This window comes from Python bivittatus, unplaced genomic scaffold (assembly GCF_059951505.1).
Source record: "Python bivittatus isolate LINGU-HERP-01145 unplaced genomic scaffold, Pbiv_v1 ctg000700_np1212, whole genome shotgun sequence".
Classification (NCBI taxonomy): Eukaryota; Metazoa; Chordata; class Lepidosauria; order Squamata; family Pythonidae; genus Python; species Python bivittatus.
In genome coordinates, this window is record NW_028277098.1 from 69,098,984 (window position 1) to 69,121,524 (window position 22,541).

The following is a 22,541-nucleotide window of genomic DNA, read 5'->3' on the forward strand; positions in this document are numbered from 1 at the left end:
TTTTTTGAAGACTGTGTTAGCTATGAAGAAATCATTGGATTGGCAGAAATTGATAAGTCATTCCCCTGCTTCATTTTGATTTCCTAAGTCATACAGTCCATACTGTTTCCTCTTTAATGTTTCTAACTTCAGCATTCCAGTCTCCAGTCACAAGCACCTTATTCTGCCTGCATATTCTGTCGATTTCACATTGAACTTGATCATAAAACACATCAAACTCCTTTTCTTTTGCTTTAGTGGTTGGAACATAAACCTGAATTAAAGGGCTGTCCACAAAGTCCAATTGATATATCATTGATTGCATTGTAGTCAACTACTGTTCTTGCTATACCCTTCCTAATTATAAAAACAACACCATTCCTTCTTTGTGTTTCATGTCTTGAGTAATAAACAGTGTGATCCTCTGACTGGAAGTATCCAATCCCAGTCTGTCTCAGTTCACTGATGCTTAAGATGTCAATTTATAGTTGTTTCATTTCATCTTTCACTGTGTTAAGCTTTCCCGTGTTCATGCTTCTTACATTCCATGTTCCCATTGTAATTCTGTCTTTGCAGCTTCAGATTTTGATTTTCTGTATGGCAATATCAGCAACTAGATGTCCTAAAGGCTTTAATCTAGTCACCTCATAAACACCATTAGTACTCCAAAAGATCCTCAGCTCTACCTCAGTAGCATGTTGAGTACTGTCCAACCTTAGGGGCCCATCATCCAGCATTATATCGTCAGTCATTTTATATTTTCTATCCATGTGGTTTTCTTGGTAAAAAATACAGGAGCAGTTTACCATTGTCTTCTCCCACGCAGCATGACCTGATGCCTTTGCCATTGTCACTAAAGTGATCATTTTACTATATCACTGCTGCCTAATATAGGTGCCTGCTTGCTTTAGCAAGGTAACTGGGATGACCTTCATGCCTCAGGTGATCCTACTGGGAATATATACTCTTAGTATACACTCCTAATGTTATTTGCTCATCCCTCCCAGGAACACCCCCTGCCATGATGAGGCAGTTCAGGAGGGCTTGCATGTAAGCAAGGTAAATTCAGAAATAAAGCAGGCAACTTGAAATCATGGTTTGATTCAAAATGCCAACTGGCAAGAAGTGCTTTCATAATATCTTTTGCACTATCTTGGCAAAGTTCAGATCAAATCAATACTCTAGAATTACTACAGCAGGAAAAAAAAATAACAGCATAAGAAATTACTGCAGTGTAAAAAGAGACAGGCAACCAAAGATGCCTAGCAAGGACTTACAGCGACAGCTCATTCTAACAATTTGACTCTATTCTGGAGAATTATAACTTTCCTTTTGAGTAAATCTCTTTGGGTAAATTGTCATGTCTGGGGAATGACAGCAGAACTTTTGTGTACTATCTGGTAGTTCTATTGATACTGACTCAGTTTGTTCTGAGAAGGCTTTGCAGTCCTTTGCAGAGTTCTGCATAGAGGAATTTTAAGATTAAGTATTATAAGACTATGGATATGGTTTTTTACAAACCACCCTAAAGTCCATAGATGGAATCTAAGTGGACATGAGCTATACAAGGTCCAATTAGGTCCAATAGATTTCTTGATACTCACATTTGATTCTTACCTTCTGTTTTGTTGGTTTGCCTATTAAGATATAACTGCTTGTATCTTCTTACTATTCTCTAGAACTCAGCATTTAGTTGAACATTAAATACTGTTGCCTTTTGCTTGCTACTTCTTTTTAGCTATTCTCAATGTGTCAGTAGAGAGCCATTTTGCCTTCTTTTGCATTTTGCCTTTCAGAATATTTTTGAAGGCTTTCTCTTTTATGTCACTAATTTCAGTCCAGAGTTCTTCGGCACTCTGTCTAATGTAATCCATTACCTCTATTCTTTATCTTCATCACATAATAATAAGAAAGATTGCTGAGGTTGTCTCTTGTTGGTTGGATGATTTTATTTGTTTCTTTTTAAGTTTTAATTTTTTGAGGACTTAGTAATCTGAGCCACAGTCAGCAACAGATGTTGTTTTTGTTGACTAAAGAGAACTTCTCCATCTTGGCTGGCAGAAAATGTAGTTGATTTGAATTTGGTAGTATCCATCTGGCAATGTTCTTGTACAGAGTCTTATTTTAGATTGATGCAAAAAGGTATTTACCATCAACATTGAATTTTCTTGGCAGTACCCTAGTCTGTCTCCAGCTTTGTTTTGTCTACCAAGGCCTAATTTCCCCATTATTCCACATGATATTTTGCTTCCTACTTTATTGTTCTAATCTGTTGACAAGGTGTTTTAACTAGCCATAGAACTGTACAATTTCTGCTTCTTTTGCATCTGTGTTTGGAGCATAGACTTGAATCACCATAATATTGATTGGCCTTTCCTTTGATTTGAATTAAGATCAGTGTATCATTTTGGGAGTGGGGGCGTTATATACATGCACTGACTTGGGCATCCTTTTGTTAATAATAATGCCTACTCCATTTCTTCTATTATTTGCTTGTCCATAGTAGAAGATCTGATGCTCCTCTGATGTGAAGTCACTAATTCCAGTCCATTTCAGTTCATTGATTCATTGAATATTTAATCTTGGCATTTTCATTCTGGCAATATCAAGTTTCCTTTAGCTGGATTCTAACATTATTTTGTAGCATCACATTTTTGCTCCTGGTCACATCAGCATCTGATATTCTTTTGGCTGTACTCCAGCCACATCATAAGGACGAATGCTACTTATACTAGCTCTTTTCAGTAGTTCACTCGATACCTTCCAACTTGGGGGACGGGGGGGGGAGGTCCTTTTCCAGTATCATAGCAACATTGTCCTGCTTGTGAATATGTTTGTTTTTCTTGGCAGAATACTAGAGTGGGTTGCCATTTCCTTCTTCAGTGAATCGTATTTAGTCTGACCCCTAATCTGTGTCCCTCATCATGAGTGACTTTTCTGGGAGTATACACTCTCAACACTGTAGGTCGTAGTGTCCTTGGGATGCATAAGCCCTTTCATCCCTACAATGTATCAGTCCTTGAAGATGGGATTCAATCTGTCATGTTAATATTTCTGACATGGTGTATATCAAGTACTTAATGTATCTGAAACTTGAAATTAAAAGCGGTATCAGCAAAATATGTAAAGAACATACCTTGAGATAGTGCTGGAGTTCCATTAATGTTTTTGGTGGGAAAAAAATGATTTCTTGGTAAGTAGGTCCCATGGAATTTGATCACTGCAAATTAAGTTTAGATGCTTACCTTATTTTATACCTAATATTATATCATGTCCCCATTTTCGTTTTGTTATGTATGGAAATTTTAATACGTAATATTTAGTGGGAAAAATGAGTGCCAGCATGTCCCACCAACTTTCAGTATTCTAAATGTCCATGTGTAACAAAGAAAAAAAGGAATAAATGTTATCAAAGCCATCAACCAGAATTTTTGAACTAAATTTTGGCTCATGCTTCAGTCATGGGGAAGCATAAAAGGCCAGGTTTATATGTCTTCTGGAACAGCAACTGATAGCTTTTTAAAATTTGCAGGGAAAATAGTGTTTACATGTAGAATTAGTACAGGTAATACTAAAATGTCAAGCATAGCAAATAACTATAATTACATTAATAATTGAGTAAAATTTCTTTGAATTTAGGGAACTGATTTTTTCTAATGAAGAGTTGAAAGTCTTTCCCAATATAATAATCTACATTATATGTTATTTGTACAGAATCCTGGATGTTATCCAGTAGAACTGGAGAGAGGTTCTCGAGGCTTTGGATTTAGCCTTCGTGGAGGGAAAGAGTATAATATGGGGCTATTTATTCTTCGACTTGCTGAGGATGGGCCTGCCATTAAAGATGGGAGAATTCATGTGAGTATGTATTAGCCTTAGTTGGTTAGGTCATCTATTGTTCTTAAAAGCTAATTTGCTGATATTCTAAAATACAGTTCCATATATAAGTATTGATACTGTTCTCTGCTCTTTTTCTTAAATGTGAATTTATACAGTTATTTTCAGATATCAAACTACACCATGTTTATTTTCACCCAGCTTTGGCTGTAGAAGGAGGGAATTCTTGAGACAGGAATGTTAAAATGAACCAACTCCAGTTATGAAAGTGCAATTATATTTTTTGTAAAAAGATACTAGCTAACGAAACGTAAATGTCTAAGATTTCAGAGCAAATTCACTGGAACATAGTCACATTTTAAAAAATCTACTCTGATATGAAAGGAAAAGTGAGATAATGACCAAATTCAAGGATTGCATGGGAGTTCTGTCCAGACCTGCTGTGTTCAGTTCATATAATTAGGGTATTTAAGAATGTAATGTACTTTACATATTTTAGTACCATGTTTATTGAGTGTACCCTAGTATTGGGATGAAAGTAGTACATTAAGCATCTAATATAAATGCAATTTTTTTCTACATTATCTTTAATGAACTTCAGAGAAAATCCTATGTTTTCTGAAAACTGTTTTCTTTCTTGTAGAATAACTTTTAATTGTAGTAGCTGAACCAGATGGTCCTCTGTACTTGATCTCAAATCTGCCATTGCCATTGCAAATCATTGGTTACTCATCTTTCTTAGGAATACACTTCACATTTTCTTGGCCCATGTGGTATTCTCATTTCTTGAGATTCATATAGTGGTCAGGGATAATATATACAAGTACCATAATATGTGAAACATCAGTCCTAACATGTTCTTTTTATTGTTTTGCAAGAATATATCTGCATCAGAACCTTGCTGTTAAGTTTGCAATCACTTAAGCATCCTCAGCTAAAGAAATAGAAATTACTGATAGGAAAATAAATAGAATTTAACATGATAGTTCCCAGAGTGAGGATTACATTTCAAGTTTATAAACTCAACAGTTAGAAGTATTGGGAGTCTGATTTTTCTCTTTTTCTCTGTTCCTCTGCTGGACTGTAGAGCTGAGGAGTAGAAGCTTAGCTTCAATTTTAACATTTAATTCTTGTTCCATGTATAGTGGACAGTGCTTTATAGAGAGAAAATAGAGATTGAGAATAAGTATCAAGGGCTGAGATTCAGCCTATCCTTTTGGACCCCACTAACTCCTGTAAATTTCAGTTGGATCTAACCCTCTCCCCACCCCTGCTCTACAAAGTTTCCCCCCCCCCCTTTCCAGAACACCATCTTTTCAGAAATACTTCCCAGGTCCTCTGATTACCATAACAAATAGGAATAATTCCTTCTATTATGTATTTAGCCATCTGGAGTGTTACCCAGGCTTTTACATTAGTTTGTACAATGTACAGCAATAGATTGCCCTTTATACAGCCTCTAGGTCACCTCCATCCTCATAAACTAAGGTCATAGCTAGCCTATAGTATCACCATTCAGCAGCCTTACGTAGATTACAGTTCATAAAGTCTGAAGCTTTTTGAAATATCTGGAGAGTAACTCTGAGGAGTCCCTGCTGGTGATCAAGGTTTTATTAAGAAGTAAGTGATGCTATGGATTCCTCTAATATTTGTCATAATGTTAGTATTAACTGGCTTTCAATTAAATATGATAACTTAAGATAGAATTTTTAAATAAATAAATTATAAACAAAATGCTAACAAGGCAAATACTCTTTACAACTTAATGAAGATGCTTTTTTCCTCAGGTTGGTGACCAGATTGTTGAAATCAATGGGGAACCAACACAAGGAATCACCCATACTCGAGCCATTGAATTGATTCAGTCTGGAGGAAATAAAGTTCTTCTCCTTTTGCGACCAGGGACTGGATTAATACCAGATCATGGTAAGGGGGAGCCAGCTATTGAGTGTACTACAGCTGATATATTCAGCACAGTGCAGATGTATTTATAGATAATTTTGAATAACTAGATGTTCAGACTCTAGAAAATGATGAATGCCCTATTTAAATATGTACTTACATGTTGGATTTCACCTTGTAGCTACTGTTTTCTGAATAGCTTACAGTGACAACTAAAATAGTTCAACAATAACACTAAAAGTTAAAGTTGTGCAGTGTAAATTTATTGTGGCAGAGCACACAACTTGATGAATATTTCAGAAATATCCTGAATGTATATAGATTACAATAAGAATTTAAGAGCCCAGGAAGGTAAAGACACTCACAAGACCATAGTGCAGGGGCAAAAAAGCTGCTTGAGGAGAGGATTCAAGAATTGGAATGCTGCCCCTGAAGATGCCCTCTTGTCAAAAGCCATCTATCCCACCCCTGCAAGCATTGGCCATTGGCCTTAGTTTATCTTAATTCTGGGAGTATATGTGGGAGGTGATTAGAACTTTGATTTACATTTTCTTTAAAATACTCTTGATTTTCCACTTTAAAAGCACTCAAAGCTATATTAGGTACCTGGTAGTTTAACAAAAAGGACAGTATGAGCTTCTCAAGATACAATTTATGTGTCTTTTTATATAAGACAGCTTCCCCATCGCTGATACAGAAAATCATATACGTATAGCTAAAAAATCAAGTTCTAGTGTGTCTTCTCACTGCTTATTACACCAGATAAAAAGCTAATGGACTTTCACTTCTCTCTCTTTTCTCTGCTTTGTATGCTTTATTAGACCAATTAGACTTTTTAAATGTATATATTAAAAAGAGCAAAACCACCCTATACTAATCTTAGATTTCTAAATCATATTCCCTTAACCTGGTGCCTTCCAGGTGCACTGGAGATAGAGACATCTCTAGTGAACATTTTTAATCAACATCCCTGTACTGGTAGGGAATTCAGGGCATTGTAGTCCCCAATGGATCTGGAAGGTACTGGGTTGTAGTAGGCTGTCTTGAAACTTTCTGATGGGATACTGAATTTGGAAATAGTCCAAGTCAGCTGAGAGACTCTCTTCTCTCTTAAACTCTTATACTCTGCTCATAAATTATATATTTCTTTTACTCTTTGCTGTGATTTTGGTACATAGTCCTGGGCTTTTTCTCTTCCTCCCTCAGGTTTGGCACCTTCCAGCTTGTGTTCCTACGTGAAACCTGAGCAGCATTAAAGCTTTCAGTGCTTTCTTTGGTCTTTCCTTAAGACTTGGTAAATCTGCATGTATTCTGATTAGCCACTTTTTATTTGCTTTGAATAATAGTTTTTCATTCTCTTAGTTTACATTTGACATGAGTTGCAATAAGTGTAGGGCACAACTAATGTAGAAGAATCAATTTTAGAAGCCCTTAATCCACATAGTCCATTATCCAAGGACTGGAAACAACACAAGCCGCTTGCTGTACCAGTAAAAATCACTTTTTCCATCCTAGCACACCATGTATTGTTGATGTATCTTTGATTGAAGTTCCTGCATACTTTAGCATCATTGTGAAGTTTTGTCTCCTTTTTGACAGTCTTTCTTTTCCAAAACCTGAGAATGAAATTCTAACTCTGGTACATAAATTAGAGGCAATGTGATTTATCTCATTTCTCCCCTCCCTCAATAAGAAAAGTTGGTGAAGAAAAGAACTGAGTATCTGGTGGCCATCCTTTACTTAGCCAAACTGGCCAATTTAGTTAGGATGTTGTGCTGTACTGACCACATTTGGGACTCAATTAGCCCTGCATGCTTGCATTTCTGAGATAAAAATCTGTAATCCATAGTGCTACAAAATGGAAATGAGTGGTAAATCAATTAAAACTGAGTAATGGATAAGGAAAGCAAAATATATATGCTGAGAATAAAATCATCTGCACGAGAAGTTACTTTATTGATTTAATTGTCATACAAAAAAGGTATAACTGAAATTGACTAAAAGACAAGTGAATGTAGTTTCAGAGATTTCGTGTTGCAGGAGAAAGAGTTGAGGAGACACAGAGACCAGGGTTCCAGAAGCAATGGTTATCCTATATTAGAAGAGTTATTAGCAAAATAACTAACATTGGAAATCTAAATTTTCTCATATCATACATAAATATGTTGGTTGACTATAGTATAAATTGTTTTTGTATATTTCAATAATTACAATTGGAAGGGCTTTACATGTTGATAACACATCCTTACTGTTTTACTCTAATTCATTTTTTTTTTATTTTGATATAGGTGGTTTGGATAGTTTTAATCCAATATCCTCAAGTGTTACACACAGTGAACAGACTTCACTTCCCTCATCATCACATTCTGCTTACACATCTGAAGCATCTCATTTGCCAGAATCAAAAGCTCTAATGAAAATTCAGATGTCTGAGAAACTAGAAGAACTGAAGAACACTGTGCCTGAAAAGAAAAGCACTTTAATGGAAAACCATTTGGAGATTAAGAATGCAGTTTGTCCACAAAGGAATATGAACAAATGGGACCACACTTTCATTCCAGATAGTAAAGTGATGCACAGTTCTGCACAATTAGCATCGGGCAATGCAGCCAGTAAAGGCAGATCGGCTAGTCCCCAGAAATTGAGCAATAGTCCCTCCAGAGACCATAATCAAGTTCCATGCGATAGATCTAAGAAAGATGAAACTAAACATGTTCAGAAGAATTGCTTAGACCACTTGCAGAGTGCAAAAAGAAATGAAAGTGGTAATCTGGAAACCTTTGAAAATGCTGATATTGGGAAAGTCCTGGCCAGGGGCAAAAGAGATCAATCTGTCAGTCCCCAAAAATATCCAAAGAGAGAGAGAAGCAGAGAAAAACTGAACATAGACTTTCAAAGTAAAACAGCTACTGATGATACAAGTTCTAATAGGCTGCTAAAAACTGAAAAGGTAAAATTAGGAGTCATGAAGGAAATAATAAAGCTGAATTTATCTGGGAAAAACACAAAATGTCCTTCAGAGACACCCTATGCCAAGGCCAGAGAGCAGTCTCTCTCACTTTCTAAGACTAATCAGCCTGGAAAGAAAATCTTGGAAGGTGAGAATATGAAAAGTTCTAAGCAATTTGAAATGTCAGGTCTTCCTGATGATTCACTATTTTCTGTAGATAAAAACTCTAGACTTGAAGCAGATGAGCCTGTTTTCCTGAAAAAATTCACAGATAACTTGGAGCTAGCTGATAAAACCAAAGACGATGGGATTTTCAAATCTGAGAGCAGTTCTCCAGTAAAGAAAACAATAGTTCCTGGACCTTGGAAGGTACCAAGTACAAGTCGAGTCACAAAAGCAATGGGTTTGACTAACAAACGGGTTTGACTGACCAACTTTTTTAACAACATATTTTAATCAAGTTTTTAAATGTAGTCATTAAACTTTTCCCCAGAAAACTCTTTTTTTTTTTTCAGACACTGTGATTGACAGAATGGAAAGTACATTTGATTTGATCTTTTATTAGGCTGCATGAAGGACCTTTTTGGATTGCATAAGAGAAACTCTTCAAAAGCTGTTGTCCTTTTGTCTCCTTTGAAGATGGTGTCCTGCTGCTCCTGATGTTGCACTGCTAAGATTTTCTGATAGTATTGTATGTTAATGAACATTATTTAATGCCTATTATTAGTGGATCATAACTCACTACTTGTTCTTGTGCCAAGTTACCTACTGTAGCCCATTGAATCTTTTCCTGCATTTTCCACTGCCACAGAAAAGGATTTTGTTTAAAATGGGTGTTTACTCAGGCATGCTGCATGTTTACATAGGGAATACTTCTAAATTCTCACTGCTGAAGCAAAAGGTTAGGTGGGTGTAGTTCTCTTGATTCTCTGGAGTCAGGAAGCCAACATACACTCAGTTGCCATCTTCACAAATCTATTCTTTCCTTCCCAAACTTCTCAATCAGCAAAATAACTGTAAAAAGGACAGTAGCCCTTTATCAATAAGTATGTGATTCCTTACTATTTTATTCTATGTAATTTTATTATTTTACATGTGACACAAATCTGAGAATTGAGCAGTTTGGAAGTCATTTGATGAGATCATATGAGAGCAAGTGATTTCAGGCTCATAATCAAATTATTTCTTGGTACTTTATTCTTCTTGTTACAACACATTTTAACATTAGAAATTAGACATGCAGAGAGTGCATATGGTTCTGAGCTTTGTGTCATGCTGTTTGTCAGAAATTTCCATCTGTTGTTGGTCGTTTTTTGGTTAATGCTGGCTAAATACTTGAACATTTGTTGCCTTGCTTGAACATTTTAAGATTTTAAATCCCAGCAAGCAAAATAAATCAGAACTCACCCACCAAAGTCAAATTCTTAAGTACTGTCCTTGTGCCTATTAACAGAAGCCTGTTACACTGGCTTCCAAGTTTGTATATAAACGTATTTCCAAATTCAAAAGGTCTTTATGAAATTTCTCTTTTGCTTGTGCATGGTTACAATGATAATGGGAGGAATGTTATCAGTAGAGCACATTATTTCTTCAGGGGTGTAGGTCATTGGAGTGGCAACCTCTAGAACAATGAACTCCTATAATTTTTAGATAATTCTAGCAATGAATTTGGTTTCCTGTTAATGGATTGAGTGAAAGGCATTTGTCAGTTCAGAAAAATAAAAATATATTCTTACGGACTTTAACAGTCCCTGTGGATAACTTAAATAATCATTTTGTATCTTTGTGCGTGCATGTGGGTATATATTTAAGACATTTAACTTCTTTACTGAATTGCTCTCTTCCAAGTTCCTCATGCTTTTCATTTTCATTTTCATTTACAAGCCATTTTCTGTTCATTTTTCTTTTATCAGTGTACATATTCTTCATTTTTCCCCTTAAGATTTTTCCCCTCCCTCATTTCTTCAAGCCCTTCTTGTCCTACTGTCTTTAATTTTCTAGCTATCATGATTTCCTAATTGTGTACATGCCATAGTAGAACAACCATTGTCTGTGATGTCTATATTCATTGTTTTATATTGGTTTGGCAAGTTTGTTTAGGCCCTAAACAAAATAGCAGTGCCATAGTCCTCACACTAGCAGTAGACATGTATATATTGTGCGCACTTGTTTGATGTTGCCTCCAAGAACTATTTGATGCTAATAGTCTCCCTTTGTAATAGTGAAACGTGTTCATTTTTCACTATTTTAAACAGAAAAAGTGTAAGGCTCCTGCTTTTTGCACAATAGCATTAAATCCCATACTAGCAAGCTCCTTCTCACCAGTATATTAAGAACTCATTCTTTCTAGGCTGAACCTTCCTTTGCACATGCATAGCTCTGCAGCTTAAGTTATTACCTCACTTGCTAGCCACTGAGGACTTCAGAGATGCTGTCTTCAGAAGATTTTTGCTTTGCATTCAGATTGAGATTGCTGACATACAATTCTCCCCGGTCTCTGGTTTATTTGCTTTGAATGCTGCAGATGTAATAGGGAATAGATGGGTGCAGATTTCTAGGACTTTGGCAGTCTCTTATAATCTCAAAATGGTTTGTGATTTTTGAGGGGGATTGAAACTTCTGTGAAACTGCCTGCCCTACTGCATGATTTCAAGTTTAAACTGTTTCCAAAGAGGATATAGCCTGCTACTTTGGAAGTGCTGGTTTTGTTTGCAGATGTTCTTCCTCTAGTGCTGATCCTATTAGCCCAATTTATCAGAAACAATCAGACCAATAACAAATGATATATCAGCATCCCGGTCAACTGTTAAAAAGCTCTGGACTCTCCAGAAAGAATGTTGGTGATTAGCATTTCCTCCTAGTATGATCATAATGAGGACTATGAGGATACTGAGAATGACTAATGGAAGGGTTTAGGCCAAAGGCAAACACAGCTTCAACAAGTTAAGGTTATTGAAGCTATTTTGACGCACAGGTGACAAAAATACAGGAAGCAAAATTGCACAAGGGTACCTATTCGTAAGAAATTACTTTCCATGTGATAACCAGGTATGATAACTTTCACATAAACCATAGTAGAACGTGAGTGCACCAATGTGCAAAATCCATACATAATAGCTCCGAACAAAACTTCTATGATTCATTTGTACTTGGACATATATGATAGAGCTTTAGACTTCTTCAATAACATTATCCCCATTACTATTTATTAATTCCCCTAATTTTTGAAAATAGCTTGTATAATAGACAAATTGTGGTTCAGAACAAGGTGAGTTAAAAACTCAATTCCTTGGACTTGGACTTCCTGAGTATTTCTTTTAGAATGAAGCTATTGAGGCAAAACAAATCAGTTCCAGAAGACATCAACTACTTTGGAAAAAAAGTCATCTGATATAGCTTTTTGATGTGTATTAATTGTGTGCTCTTATCACTTACAAACTCAAAAGTTACTGTAGGATTATATGCAAATATTGTAGAATATTACTATGAAAATATTAAATATTTGAGTTAGCCTATGTGAATTGACAAATATCATGAAGCAGCCTTCAAAAAGGTTCTATATATTTTGTCACAAAATAATGTTGAATGAAAACTGCAGAAATATCAAAATAATAAAACTGAAATAACTATTTTCCCACTATTCAGATGCTCTTTAGCCATTTAATTATGTGACCTACTTTGTTGTCTTCTGTTTGATGTGAGCCCTCTTTTTTGGAAACTTTGTATCTGTACTTAACTTGATAATAATGACTTAGCAATGTGGCCTTGGAATGTTCAGAAAATATGGTTGTATTGGATGTAAATGTTTATTTTGTACAGCACCTTTATATATTCACTTCTCAGATTCTGATTAGAAAGATCTGTAAATCACTCATTATTTTTTATATAGATACATTAAAAAGAACATCTGATTAATAATTTTGATTCTCTATGTTAGCCCTCTTAATGAAAACCTTTCTCGAACTGTTGTTCTGTAAATTAGAATGTAGCTAAGCACTGAATGGTTTTTACTGCACTGGTGGACTCTTTTCCATATCCTTAATTGAGTACTCTGTTGGTATCTTTAGTTCCAGAGTAATTATGAATGCTTCCAAATCAACACTGGCCTCCAGCTATTTATCATTATTTCATAGAAAGGCCCCACTGAACCCAGAGATAATTTTAGATTTTAAGATTACAGACAGCATTTAATTTTGAAGAGTTTCTGATAGACCTCTCTGCAACTGCCTTGGGAAGACTTGGGAATGGCATACAGGAGGATGAAGCAGGTGTAGGCTAAAGTAAGGGTAAAAGTAGGAATAACTTGGGGATAACTGGAAAGAGTACACTGGGAAAGCAGGGAAATTGCTTTATAAATAGGGAGGAAAATGTATGTATTATGGGGTTCTTTCAGAAACAAAAAAATGAAACACTATGATTACATGAGCTGGAAGTATGTGGGGAGCGTGAGACTGACCACAAGTAAAATATGGATTTGTATTTTGTGGTTCAAGCTTCATCTTCACTGTATTCAGGATCTTTAAAAAATTACTTTTAACCACAAGAGTTTGCCATTTTATGCTCTACCTATATTGTGACATCACATGCATGTACAAAAGGGGTAGAGCTTTTGAAGCAACACTGCTTTCATCATCTTAACAAAAGTGCTGGATCTTGCAGGCATCTCTGCATGGCCCCACAGTTTTTGTACACACTGATACATACTATTTGGAGAAAATTTATGAGCAATGGTTTTGGTTCATTTTTCTCACTGCTTTAGCACACGTTTTAAGCCCTGTCTAGGAGCAGAAGATTCTTATTTCCAATTCACCCCTATAGACACTTGCAAGCATATACTCTTCACCTGAAAAAAAAAAAAACCCACATCACTGGTATCTCCATCTTGACTTCTGTTTTATTTGTCTTTGTTACATTTAATTTCAAATACTGTCATACAAGTTCCTTCAGCAGCTTACAAGAGTGCCAATAATAACTTTATATATAACATAGAATTTTCTAAAGGTATTGCCTCCAGAGATTAAAAAGAAGTGAATTGTTTGAAAGAGAAAACCTATTGCATAAATGGTAGTGATAGTAGCCAAACTTTGGTAATTCCTTTTATGGGTCCATTACCTTTTCTTTTTTTTTTCCTGTGGACCTAGAAACACAATTACATCACAGATAGAAAACCATATATGTATAAACTGATTTGCACAGATGGAAGATTGAATATGTATATCAGAAAATGTTATATGTCCACAGTTCTAACATTTACCAATATTGGGGAAGGTATGTAAAACTTTTAATAGACCTGAAAATTTCTTCAGAACCAACCCAGTTTTCATGGTGCTAACTGCTAGCAATGAGCAATAACATCTATCCCAGCAAAAATCTGAGTTTCCAATTGCTTGTGTAAAACTTCTGTGGCATATAAACATTTTTATTCTTTCATTACTGCTTTGCTAATTCAGATCATTATTTGGAGAATTCTCATAGTACTTTCAAAATAAACCCCCCTGATGTGTGACAGGTCTACTGTTAGCCACCTTCTGTTGCTGCTGTACGTGTTACTAAGCAACGGAAGGCTGAACTGTAAAATGCCTAAAGAGGATATACTCAGTTTATGGGAGAAAATTTCATTCTCACCTCTCAGTACAGCAAAATAAGTAAGACCAAGTACCATTCAAGAACAGGCTTTTTGTCAGAGGCACTTAGAAATGTAAAAAATAGGTCAACTACAACCTACAGAAAGTAGGTGAGCTTGCCAGAAACATACACCATATTACGCTATTAAGTACCAAATAGCTATGATGCTGTATTAATCTTACAGCCACACATGAGTTTAACAGCAGGCAGTTTCAGACCAGAATAACACTGGCTTTTTATCTTTTTATTCATTCAAGAAACCTTGTTGCAAGACATCTAATTTCATACTGCTTCGCTCCATAGGAGCAGCTGGTTTAGCCAACTAAGATGAGCACATTGGAATTAAGTTATTCAGATTTATTTAACCATTTCTTCAAGCCATGGGCTCATTGAAAATTATAAATTCTTAAGAAAATGTATGAAAAATACAGCATTTGTATTGATGCGAGGACTGGCATAATTAGAAAAGCACCTTCAATGACCATGCCAAGCCTATGTAGTACTGCAGAGAATGTTTCTGCCCAAACATTCATGGGCTGCAGCATCTTCTTTCTCAAGGTTTGATTTTCCACAACTAAAAAATCATGTGAACAAAGTTAACATTAAAATCAAAAAATAAATTTTAAACTCACATGAAAGCAAAACATTCACTGGTGAAACTTATGACTAGAAGTAGCAGTCCCTGCTGTTTTTCCTTCTTTTCCCAAGATATTTATGAGCTACTATTTGAAAGTCAAGTACATAAAGAACAAGAAAGAATTATATCCCAGTTCATATGTGCATTTCATGCTTTTATAAGCAAGACTGCCAAGGTTTTATTCAAAGAACATATATATTAGATGCATCTATTTAGAATACTTTCCAAACAAGTAGCTTTATACCTCTGCCTCATTTAATATTTTTAAGAATAACTGAAGTCCTAAAAATGAGATCTCTACCATGGATGCCTACTGCTTCAACAGCATCCTTGAAGACCTCCAACTGCACCCAGAATACTTTTTTTTAGATTTGCTTAATTTTTGAAAAAAAATACTATTAACAGATCCAGGCTCTTTGTCCTGTTTAATCCTCCACAGTTTTCCTTTTATAAAAAAGATTTTGCTAGGAATAATCATACACAGTTTGCCTATGGGTACAGATCCAAGATTTATTCTGATTCTTTGATAAGCTGCTTGTCTTTTGTGATTAATCATATCTTCCACACAATACTTTTTTGGGTGGTACTTACAGTGGTTTCACGATTTCCAAATGTGCCCCAAAACATCTAAGAATTTGGGATTATCACTCTGAATATTACATGCTTCTGAAGCCTGAATCTAAATTAATTGTTTTACTTTGGCAGTTATACTGATTGGGCTATGTTTGAGCAGACAGAATATAGACATTATGTAAACAACACGTTTAGAAAAAACAGACAACTAAGCTATCCTCACAAGATACTTAGCAACACTTACTCTGATATTGAAGCCCAGCAAATCACTTATAACTCCAGAGACTGCAGATAGGATCACTACCCGTGTAATATTATAGATCAAGGGATTCATTGTCAATCCATATAGTCTGAATGGTGTATCTAACTCCTGTGGTAAGAAACAGAAATATAATGCAGCAGTCTTGTTTTTATACAATAAAGGGATCATCAAACATCTTTTTAGAAATAAACAGAGGAACACTAACAGGCAAAGAAATGCAAATTATTACATTATTTTTACCTTCAAGAGTTTGGTGGAGAGTTTAAGGACGTTATTTACTAGTGTAAGCTGCTCTTTCTTGTTTGGTTTCTTTTCCATCTTTAAATACAAGTTTATCTGCAGGAGAATTATTTAAATATTGCTTATTAAAGTTATGCAATAATCCAAGTATGCCTTGTAATTGCAGGAATAGCATATACATTCAACTTTCCTTTATATTCCCTACAAAGCTAACATAAACATTAGCAAAAGCAACTTTTATAAATGAAATCATTTTTTCTTGACCAATAAAAACAACAGCTAAAATTTGGTAGGGTATGCTTTTAAAAAAATCTAGATTAAATGCTCAAATACTGTACATGGTCATGCACAAAGTCAAACTATCTGCCTTGATACCAACAGTCTGATCATGAAATACATACACTAACTCCAAAAGGGGAGAATGCAATGGCTGCTTTTCCCCTGTTAGCTTAGACTATATGAAAGATGGTGATGACAGACCCTAGAAAGCATGTCTCCAAATAAAACCTAGATGGATAGATGCTTTAGTTGGAATATACTTTAAGAGCCTGACCAACAGCAAAAAAAATGACAGAAGTATGCATTTTTAATTAACAGATTTGGGGGAAAAAAAATAACCCTATGGAAATTTGTTTTATAAAAGTTATCCACAGGCAGGCAGAGGGAAAAGAATATACAAAGCTACACAGGGTGTTAAAGACCTATTCATTGAGTAAAATCACTTCTCTCTTCCATTTTCATCAAACAGTGCCCATGCTTTAGCTGTCTGCAGGGTTTTTTGAAAATGAAGACGCTGAAATTTGTTACCCAAAAAAAATCCACAACCTTGTACCTTGGAGTTATAAACTCATGCACCAGACAAAAGGCCTCCACAAAAGCTATCCAATCCTTGATCTTTGTCTTAACAGTGCTTGGCTTAAAAACATGCCTTTCTTCAAGATTGACAAACTTAAGTTTACGTGTTGGGTAACTAATATTTTATGAACAGTTCAAAGATCTGCTACCACCAGAAACAGCCTCTGAATACTTAACAAAATAAACAGCAAATTAACATTAACTGAAAATTTGTATTTAACTTGCTACATTACTTTTAGATAATAATTTATTAATCTGACATAATGACAGAGAAATAGTACAAAGAATCCAAAAATACCTGCTCAGTAAGCAGAATTGAAATATTACTATATTTCTTGTTTGTTTCAGAGCCTAGCGATGCCAAACGCAACAAGAATAGGAGCAGGGCAGTTTCCCAGATCAGGAATTCCCAATTGTAAGCAGCATTCAAAAATGTCTTGTGACCTTTTAAAACCTATGAAAAATAACACAAAAATCAGCAAACAGACTGGAACTTAACTCTGCTCTAGAACAGAGCTTGGCTAATAACTTCACACAATTTAATAGTGCACCCTGCACAGTAAGAACACCTCTGTGTCCACAAGACATAAGAGGACTACATGTTACTTTAGCACATGTTCTCAAATCCAAATTAGTTCATACAGCAGAAAAAAGGGATATACTTACAGAATGAAAGAGGGATTCTTTTTCTTTCATTTACTGATCCTCCCCTATCCTCCCCGTTGTAACTGTCATGTCAAAATTTCTCTAGCCTTGGATATATAACTGCAGATGCTGAGCCCTTCATCTTCCAACTCTCTAAAACAAAACTCACTCATTCATCTTCTAATCCATAGCTTTCCAGAGTGAAGCTTATGATGGGATTATAATAAATCCCTGAAATACTCAAGTTTGGGAAAAAACAATATTGTGCATTGTTCAAGAATCTAAGTTGCCTAGAGTTATTCCAGTGTTTGAGATGGCATACAAGCTGATAAACAAACCAATATGTTTCTTAGCACTACAATGCATTGTAAATGCTCCTCCACTAATGCATGCAGAGCAGCCATAATCAAGAAAATTATTCTAAGTAAAAGTATACACCAATAAAGAAATACCTGTCATGACACTCATTACAGCCTACCAACAGAAACAGCAGATTAATACATAATTCAGCGAAAACAGACTATATGAAAGGACTACAGCACATCATGATCAAGTTAAATTTGAAATTGACAGAACATCCAAGTAGATCATGAAGTGCTCATGTGCAAGCTCCAAGGTAAGCTAAAGAAGAAGAAGAAAGATAGTCGATTTCCACAATATGATCTTGAACATATACCCGCTGTTTTCAAGGAGAGCATCAGGAATCGCTTTGAAGTCCTGAATGTCATTGATAGAGAACTAGAAGAATTATGGAATGAACGTAAAGAAGTCATTGAGCATTAATGTGAAAAAAGACTGCCGAAAATGAAGAAAAGAAGAAACCAAACTGGATGTCAGAACAAACTTTGGAAATTGCCAAGAAGAGAAAAGAAGCCAAAGGTAAGAAAGACAAAAAAAATCTCAAAAAGGAACTTAACAAAGAGTTTCAGAATGCTGTTAGAAGAGACAACAACATCTGTAAAGACACTGAAGATGTAAACAGACATGGAAAAGCAAGGGCAGCCTTTCAAAAGGTCTCTGAACTCAGGAGGAGGTTCCAACCTTGAATTGGTATGCTAAAGGACACCAATGGACAGATAGTGACCAATTCAAAGGAGATCAAAGGAAGATGGAAGGAGTACATTGAAACATGTACAGTACACATGTCAACATCCAAGATACCTTAGAAGATATTCCCTACTTACAAGAACCTCTAGTACTAGAAGATGAAGTTAGATAGCACTCTGATCATTAACATGTCAGAAGGATACAGGAACTGATGGAATACCCACTGAAATATGGCAAGCAACAGAAGAATCAGTCATTCTAACCAAGTCATGCCAGCAAATCACACAGTGGCCAACAGATTGGAAGAGGTCAAGCTACATTCCAATACCAAAAAAAGGAGACTTAACAGTGTGTGTAAACTATAGTACAATATCCTTAATTTCACATGCTAATAGAATAATGCTTAGGATCATCCAACACAGCTTAGAGCCCTACATGGAAAAAGAGATGCCAGATGTTCAAGCTAACTTTAGAAAAGGCCAAGGAATATGAAACATTATGGCTGATGCACACTAGATAATTGAGAAAGCCAAAAAATACCAAAAGAAGTCACTATATGTTTCATTGATTATAGAAAGGCCTTTGATTGTGTTGTTCACATCAAACTGCAATGTGACCAGAAAAATGGAAATCCCAGAACATCTCATTGTCCTCATGAGAAATTTATATACACGTCAGGAAGCCACAGTATGGACAGAACATGATGAAACAGATTGGCCGCAGGTTCACAAAGAAATGTGACAAGACTGAATACTTTCCCTTTATTTATTCAACCTATATGCTGAATATATATTAAGAGAAACTAGATTGGAAGAAGATAAGCATGGTTTTAAAATTGGAGGAAAAAACACCAACCTCCGCTATGCTGATGACACTACCTTGATAGCCAAAAATGTAGAGGATCTGCAAGCTCTAGGATTAAAAGTTAAGGAGCAAAATGGAAAAAAAGGACTAAAATTAAATATAAGACCAAACTAAAGATAACAGGTAGAACAACCAGGCTTAGAATTGGTAATGAAGATATGAAAGTGGTGGATAGCTTCTACATTTTAGGATCAACCATCAAGTGGATCATCAGACAAATCAACCCAGTGTTCTCACTCAAGGTACAAATGACCAAGCTAAAATTATTCTACTTAGGACACATTATGCAAAGACCTAGTTCTCTGGAGAAGGCTCTAATGCCTTCTCTAAGGTAGAAGGAAAGAAAAGAGGATGACCAGGAGCAAGGTGGGTAGACTCAGTTACACTTGCAATGAGTGCACTGTTGGAAGACCTAAAGGATCAGGTTAGGGATAGATCATCATGGAGAAAATCTATATGGTTGCCAGGAGTCTAAAACAACTTGGTGCCACATAATCAATCAATAGAATATCAACTTTCATTTACTGAATTGTTTGAAAAGCATTTCCTGTAAAAATGATCTGATTAGAAAAACTACCAACAGCAGGAACAAAAAATCCTTGGAAACTTTCAAAATCACCCCTGACTTAATATTGAAATCCATCCTATTTTATGGGTTATTATTGGATTGTCAGCATTATCTCTGTAAATAAACCTAAAGAACTTACCTGTGCACAGCATATGAAAGCAATGGAAAGAGCCAGTAAGAATATGGAGGATACAACTACATCAACAGATCGCTGAGGGCCTCGCCTCTGGCAAAATAAACATACTGAATTATAACAATGCAGTATTACATATAAAGAGCCAAAAACATACAGCAATTCCTTATAGCTTAAATTCTGTAGCAACTTAAGATCCTCTCTACAATTTGAATCTTCAGTTTAAGGCTGAGATTTCAGTGCTTTTACATCACTTACCTTTAAGTAGGAGCGAAGTGATAACCAGATCTTAATGTTTTCTACTTTCTTGAGTCTGAAATGTGGGATTTCATATTTTCTTGCTTTCCGAGCAGAGGTAATGTGACTAAAAAGTTTAGCCACCAAAAACCGCTGCAAAGAAAATATAAGTGTCAGTCACAGCAAATTACATGCATACTGCTATCATTCAAAAATTACACAAAGGTCTTTTCTGACCACTATGTTTCGAAAGCTTTGCAGAACATTTTAATAATCCATATTTCTCTAGAACAGGAATGACAATACTATTAAATATAAGAAGGGAAACTAATACTTGTCTGTCATGGGTAAACATGCAGTGTGATGACAACATATACATTTTGCCACATGAGACAATCATATGGCAAAATCAAGAGACAGAGAGCAGTGCTTTCTTTGGCAGTCATGTGGCTCCTATTATTTTATTTTTTGACAATCCAGACTAACCTGCTTGTAAGTCCTCTCAGCAACACACATCATGAAGAAAAACATCCAAGTGAGGCACAGGCGCTCCAGGAAGATGATAATTGCAAGGATGATTATAGGGGGGAAAGTAGGACCCCCACAAAAGATATGCAAAGCTTCTTTTGTAGTCAAGGACCACAACTGCTCAAAGGTCTTTGAATGGAAGAGTCGATAGAGGAAGGGAAGGAAAGCTAAACCAATGGTAACCACATTGCCCAGCCACTGATAACCAGATCCTTGCTGACAGGCATTGACCTAATGGTGAGGAAACCAACATCAACATTACATCGCTTATACATACTGTACATTTTTGAGACATGCAAACTTCATTACAGGTAGTCCTTGACTTATGACCATTCAACGATCATTCAAAGTTACGACAGCACTGAAAAAGTTACTTATAACTGGTCCTCACACTTACAACTGTTGCAGCATCCCCACAGTCACGTGATCAGAATTTGGGCGCTTCAAAACTGGCATGTATTTATGATGGTTGCAGTGTCCTGGGGCCACATGATCACCATTTGTGCCCTTCCCAGGGTTTTCCAATAAGCAAAGTCAATGGGAGAAGCCAGATTTGCTTAATGACCGCGTGATTCTGTCAGGCCCAGCCCAAGAACGACAATGAGGCAGTCCAGTCCAGTATAGTTCCTTTATTAGCTTGCACCTAATAGACAGAATCTCGCCAGACTAAACCTGTGCTAAAGCAACTAGAGGATATGAGACTCTGGGGAGGGGCCAGTCTCAGCTTCTTCCTATTCTCACAGTCCTGCTGCGAGCTGAGGAAGCGCTTGCTCTGTAACCTCTCCAGGAATGCTCCCCCTCCCTCCTGATAACCTTGATCCTCCATTCCAGTATCCTCCTTGCACATGTCTTCCATTACAGATTCACTTAACCATGGCAAAAAAGGTCATAAAATTGGGTACGACTCATTTAATGACTGCATTGTTTAGCGATGGAAGTTCCAGTCCCAATTGTGGTTGTAAGTTGAGGACTACCTGTATGAATTAGCATGCTACATCTAAAAAATGCAGTATCAAGAGTGGAAATCTCAACATCAAATTCAACTCACCTCACTGAAGATTAGACTGCAAAGTTGGCATACATGCAAATTTGCAGCCATATAAAAACAATTTCCTGTAGCTTTGGAAAATGCAACCCACTGAACCTCCAAGGAAAAATATCTACTGCATTCTATCAAATTCTCACGTTCTTGTAATAACATATTTTGCTTGTGGATACAGAACAAGCTGCACAGAATAGAACTGTGAGTTTTTCTGTATGAGTATACTGGATGGGCATAATCCTTACCCTGCTCATGATGATTCCACTGATCTCCAGAACAGACATGTCTACTTTCTTGCACTCATTCCCCTCCCAGATAAGCGCACTCACTTTGGTAGAGGCAGGACTTGTGTTCTGCAGCCAGAACAAGTGGTTCTGAGGAAGAAAATACATATTGAAACTATATTCTGGAAAATCTGTCTCTAACATGGGGTGAAATTGCTTTAAAACAGCACATTTCATGATACTGAGCCAACATTTTGCCATTGACTTTACATGGGTCAAAAGATGGGTCCTATCTGAGTAAGCATGAATGCCATTAAAGCCTAACTTCTATCCTTGCTGTGCATTTTAATGTTCCTGTTGTCTATAGCAGAACCTTGAAATGTTTGATTATTA

General features: G+C 36.1%; 2 protein-coding genes across 11 annotated transcripts in view; one reads left to right on the top strand and one right to left on the bottom strand.

Moving 5' to 3' along the window:
- Positions 1-11,742, top strand: part of MAGI3 (membrane associated guanylate kinase, WW and PDZ domain containing 3) — a 140,322-nt gene extending 128,580 nt beyond the window's left edge. Inside the window, exons 19-22 of one of the 2 annotated variants that reach the window (XM_088154399.1) lie at positions 3,694-3,837; positions 5,604-5,742; positions 6,925-7,012; positions 8,007-8,145. In XM_088154399.1, the coding sequence (XP_088010525.1) occupies positions 3,694-3,837; positions 5,604-5,742; positions 6,925-6,974 (333 nt within the window). In that variant the 3' untranslated portion in view covers positions 6,975-7,012; positions 8,007-8,145. Of the gene's footprint in view, positions 1-3,693; positions 3,838-5,603; positions 5,743-6,924; positions 7,013-8,006 lie in introns of both variants that reach the window. The other variant, XM_088154398.1, reaches the window with a different exon arrangement.
- A 1,802-nt stretch (positions 11,743-13,544) lies between these two features.
- PHTF1 (putative homeodomain transcription factor 1) overlaps positions 13,545-22,541 on the bottom strand; it is a 31,076-nt gene continuing 22,079 nt past the window's right edge. For all 9 annotated transcript variants that reach the window (XM_025175184.2, XM_088154400.1, XM_025175183.2 and 6 more), the window contains 8 exons: positions 22,170-22,298; positions 20,841-21,113; positions 20,376-20,507; positions 20,124-20,210; positions 17,159-17,314; positions 16,006-16,101; positions 15,748-15,873; positions 13,545-14,867 (listed from right to left, as the gene is read on the bottom strand). In XM_025175184.2, the coding sequence (XP_025030952.1) occupies positions 14,847-14,867; positions 15,748-15,873; positions 16,006-16,101; positions 17,159-17,314; positions 20,124-20,210; positions 20,376-20,507; positions 20,841-21,113; positions 22,170-22,298 (1,020 nt within the window). In that variant the 3' untranslated portion in view covers positions 13,545-14,846. The remainder of the gene's footprint in view (positions 14,868-15,747; positions 15,874-16,005; positions 16,102-17,158; positions 17,315-20,123; positions 20,211-20,375; positions 20,508-20,840; positions 21,114-22,169; positions 22,299-22,541) is intronic.